Source organism: Apteryx rowi, unplaced genomic scaffold, assembly GCF_003343035.1.
Source record: "Apteryx rowi isolate R43461 unplaced genomic scaffold, aptRow1 scaffold_1162, whole genome shotgun sequence".
NCBI classification, from domain to species: Eukaryota; Metazoa; Chordata; class Aves; order Apterygiformes; family Apterygidae; genus Apteryx; species Apteryx rowi.
The window spans coordinates 125951-130528 of NW_020447378.1; the positions used below are offsets into that span (position 1 = coordinate 125951).

Sequence of the window (4578 nt, forward strand, 5' to 3'; positions counted from 1 at the left end):
GGGGGAGCCCGGGGACAGAGCATCATTCAGGTTGCATTTGCTGCTGCACTTATTCCCTCCTCCTTGCTCAGCCGTTTCCCAAACTGAGAGGTTTCTGTGTTGCTCAGCACTGTCTCTTGTCTGAGTGTACCGTGCAGCCCCTTCAGGAGAAATAACAGAATCTCTTAAATTCTACATGAGCTTGTCAGTGGTCGTTCTTGTGGTCTTTTTTTAAGGGCCGTGTTTGGTCTAGCTTGAAAGTTTCATTGTGCTGCTTTCAGGATGCCACGTTTTGTTTCCAGGCGTATCTGAATGTGACTTTTTAAAAGGCAAAGAGGGGTGCTGAAAATGATGTTTTTGACTCGGAATGTTTTCTCTGCGTCCTTCTTTATTCTTCAGTCCAGGTGGAGACTCAAGTCTTTTAGTGTGTTCTGATAGGGGAGGGTTGTTTTTTTTTCTTGCATGCTAGTCACTGTCAGGGCTTGTGCAAACAGCAGAGTAAGACACAGTGTACCTATGCCCAGTTCCTCTGCGCCGAGACATTTCTTAGTTTGCGTTAAGAAGATGTGAAGGTGAATTTCCAGGAGGTCACCTAGACTTGGTTGAATGTGAACCTGGAAAAATCCCACAAAGTTGCCCATATCACATGCTGGCACCTGACCTGCTGACCTGCAGATTAAAATGCTTTAGACTTGTATTTCAGATTTTGTGTACACAGCGGATGATTAACAAGACAACCACCTTCAAGAAGTATWTTTCCAGTGTGTTTCTGAGTTGATAAGGTAACACAAAGYGTACGAGACCAGGAGAAACAGATTTTGGAAAATCCCACCCTCAGTGACCTTTGGAGTCTCGCAGGAGAAGGTCTGTTACCTGGAGAAGACGTCTCAGTGTGAAGATGAAAGCATTTGGCAAAGGGTCAGGGAAGCTAATTTGTGTCATAGGGAGGCAACAATTTCTGCTGGGCAAATTCTGGAGTTTTCCTTTAGTGGTTATTCTGCCTTCATTCTGTCCTGAGAAAGCCCGTTTGCTGTTGGTTTCAGTGGGAGGGCTGGGAGACCTTGAGCAAGGGCAGAAGAACTGGTCGCCGTGAAAGGGATTCTGTATTCAAGTTAAAAAAGAGTGGAGTATTCAGACGGAGACCTTGCTCGTTGTTCCTGTAGCCAAAGCATTGGGTTCCAGAAAGATCCAGCCTTCTGGATTGTTTCTGCATGAGCTTCACTTGATGCGTGGACAAAAACTGTCATTATGGTCGTTGCATTATTATGCTATGACTACGTCTGTCTCTGCCCTTTAACCACCTGGACTCCTTTCTGCTGGGTCCTGGAAAGAGAGATGCAGATTTTCACATTCTCGCCAGCTGAGAGATGGCTTTTGCATCTCGTCAGAGCCCAGGCGGTTCGTCAGATTCGGGCACGGGGCTTGCACAGCCTCGCACCCATCTACTGGGAGATGGCTCTGACAATTGACTCTCGGCAGACTCTTGAAGTACTGCTGTTTTCCAGGAAGATCTTAGCCATCCTGGCCTTACCAACCTCAGGGTACACGAGCCACTGCTTTAGAGACGTTGTTTTGTTCTACCTGCCCTCGCTATTGAGATTAGGCAGGTCGCTGGGGAAGGCTATACCGAGGAGAAGTGTCAATGTCAGTGAACTGGTGCRGTGAGTTTGGGATATCAATATCCTTGCCTTTATCTGGATGCGGAGGCACAGGTAGTGGTCTCCTGGAACAGGGAGGCTGGAGCTGATGGCCAGTGCAGGCATTTGTGCTGATGGAAGTGTTGCAAGTGCCAAGTTTCATGTTAGCGACGCAGAGACGTATAATAGGTAGAGGGACCTTTGGCTAGATATGTGAAAGATTTGTGTTTGGATTTCATGGGACTCAAGGCTGCTTATTGGCAACGCAAAGATGTTGTTGAGCTAGTATAAATGAATTCTGGATTTATTCTTTGGATGTGACAAGCTCTATGATTTTGCCAGTAAAAACTAGGGGAGAGCTATATGCCTGTTTTCAGCTGCTGATCGGGTTTTCCTCGCTGCAGGCAGACAGTGTATTACCATCAAACAGACAATCTGTTGCCTGGATGATACTCTTTTAATGTGAAGCAATTTTTCTACAAATTCCTTGGGAATTCTCCTACAGCTATTTACCCAAATATTTCTRTACATACATGCCTATGTCTGTGTGTCTGCATGTGTTGCTGGAGCTCATCTGATCAGTCATCAGTCTCTAGGTTTAGCACCGGACCTGCCCCTAGGTTATGTGTAGGGAGATCTATAACTGTACTATGTACTAAGTTGGGTCTGTTTTTGCCTGCGTACAAAAGAAATGAGCACTGAAAAGGGGACAGGGTTTGCAGCACGCTCTCTCCTTCTCCAGCAGAGTCTGTTTCTGGAAACAAGGCTCATGACCAATGAAGGTGATAACAAAAAGCGGGAGCAGCTGACGTGTGTAGGGGATAGAAGACTCCTGAGGGACTTTGCTGCACTTCTGCACATTGGAGGGAGCTGTAATGAAAGCCAAGTGTGCTCAAATGCAGCGGAGGCTGAAACTCACCCTTGGCAAAATGTCCCCCCAGGGCTGCTGCATCATTTCAGTTCTCTTTCTCAGGTGGAACCGAAGCAATGCGTGGAGTTTGAGTGCTGTGCGCAAGTGACTTGCACCCCCAGCAAATGCGATCAAAACTGGTAGTCTATGGTGGGAGCGGACTACAAATTCTTGTAAAGCTGTGGCTCTGCTGCTTTGCAGAGTGCTCTTCTTACCTGTGGCTCTGGTAGGAAACGTTGGGCAGTTCTTGCTCCTATCACATAGCCTTTCTTGCTTTGTGGCTTGTGAGCCAAGGAGTATACCAGGCTGCTTTTCTGTAGTTCAAAAGCAGAAACATCGTACTGACATTTTTAAGACACCATTTGCATCAGGGGAAGGCCAGAAGTATTAGAGCAGCAGAAGTGGTCACTCCCACTAATTCCTCTTCTCTAAACGGAGGCCTTTTAAATGAACCTTTGTTGTGAGAGGAGGAGGAATGGTTGTGTGATTCAGGCCAGAGGCTGGCACAAGGGGGCATCAGGCCCTGTTCCTGATCAGGCCATGGAGTGGAGTTTGGGGGATTTGGGGCCCCTCACTGAATCACCCTGTGAACTGCTGCCCGCCTGGCTGAACCGTCCCTGCAGCTGGAGGGGGAGTTACTACAGCTGCCTCAGGGCTAGAGCACCAGGGCAGCTGGACCTTTGAAGATGAGTATGTTTGGAAGATAACTTTTGCAGGAGGGGAATGCTTGTTCCTCGGTCTATGCATAGACCTTGCATGATGGCTCTGTGGGGAGCCAGTCCCTTGGTGGTGCCACTGTTAACCTTCTTTGTGTGCTCTCTCATGGCACAGCCCGATACTCCCCATCTCCTCCCCCCCCATCTTTTCCCTCTGCCTGGCTGGCATGCTGGGACAGCGAGAAACCCCTGGCAAAAGCCAGTGTGGGGCTGTCTGAAGTCCAGCTTGTGGATTCTTGCCCTTCCTTGAGCAGGGGTGTGAGTATCAAGAGAGAATCAGGGAGCATCAGAGTATTAAGAGCGAGATGAGTCCAAGCAGAGAGGACTGTTGCTGTTGGAGAACACTTTATTTCATCATTATTATTCCTTGTGATTAGGTTAGGGGGGACTGTTTGCTGTTCTAGAATTGATATCTTCATGGCCAGTTGCAGCAGGAGCAGCTGGTATCAAAGACGAGGCCGGCCTGGCAACTCTCCAGGTAGGTCTCGCCATTATCGCAGTTGTAGAAGCTGTTCTTGTTGGATGGGTCTGGATAGATGCCGTTGGCCTTGCCAGCACAGAAGCCACTTCCAGTGGAGCCACCGGGATTGCTCCCTGAGCTTCCGCTCCCGCTTCCAGAGCTAGGAGCCTCAGTGATTGGAGGATTGGGGTGAGAAGGGGGCACACAGCCTGAAATAAGAGCAGGGAAGGGGTTATTGATATCTGATGGTCTCCCAGCACTCCCTCCCTCCATGGTCCCATTTGTGGTGGGGTCAGCAGACCAGCTCTTAGACTTTGTTCCCCCAAAGTTTGTCTGCGTTCATRTCCGGCCTTGGAAACAGTTGGCCTCAGGTCCCAGTCTCAGTCTCTCTCTTTTATCCTAGGGGCTGTAGAGTGAAGGGATCTTTCCTGGGCAGTCTGTAGTTGTGGCTTCCACAGAGAGTCATTATCCTCTAAGCCCCTAGAGTTAAAAGTTCGTAGCTCTCTAAAACCCGGCATGCGTACTGAGCTAGGGTGTCACCTTCAGTAACCCATGCTACTCAAGTTACTCACCGTCACTTTGCAGGCCAAGAGCCTTCTTCAGGGTGGAGATCAGGGGATATTTGCCCTCCTTGCAGAAAGAGCCAGTGAAGTCGTCCATAGCAAGGGACCATACCATAGCACCTCCATAGTTGTTCTTCTTCAGCCAGTCAGCCTTTTCAGTGCCAGAGGAGAAGCCCCAGTTAGTCCCAAGGCCTGCTRCTGCAGAAGTCCTCCCAGAGCATTACTGGTACATCCCCATTTCCCACTGTACCTTGATGTTGAAGCTCTTGATGTTGTCATAGCCAACCCATGTGCTGCCCTTGTAGGCATAGGG

At 49.0% G+C, this 4578-nt stretch overlaps 2 protein-coding genes across 2 annotated transcripts in view; both read right to left on the reverse strand.

Annotated features, from left to right (window-relative positions):
- Nucleotides 1–1742, reverse strand: part of LOC112973361 (acidic mammalian chitinase-like) — a 6004-nt gene extending 4262 nt beyond the window's left edge. Inside the window, exon 1 of the mRNA XM_026081170.1 lies at nt 1668–1742. Within this exon, the coding sequence (XP_025936955.1) occupies nt 1668–1742 (75 nt within the window). The remainder of the gene's footprint in view (nt 1–1667) is intronic.
- Nucleotides 1743–3656: 1914 nt separating this feature from the next.
- On the reverse strand, nt 3657–4575 carry LOC112973365 (acidic mammalian chitinase-like; the record flags this gene model as incomplete). Its single annotated transcript, XM_026081183.1, has 3 exons — nt 3657–3911; nt 4275–4416; nt 4516–4575. Coding segments are annotated over 3 exons (456 nt in total), but the record flags the coding sequence as incomplete, so codon positions are not given.
- Between the last annotated feature and the right edge of the window lie 3 nt (nt 4576–4578).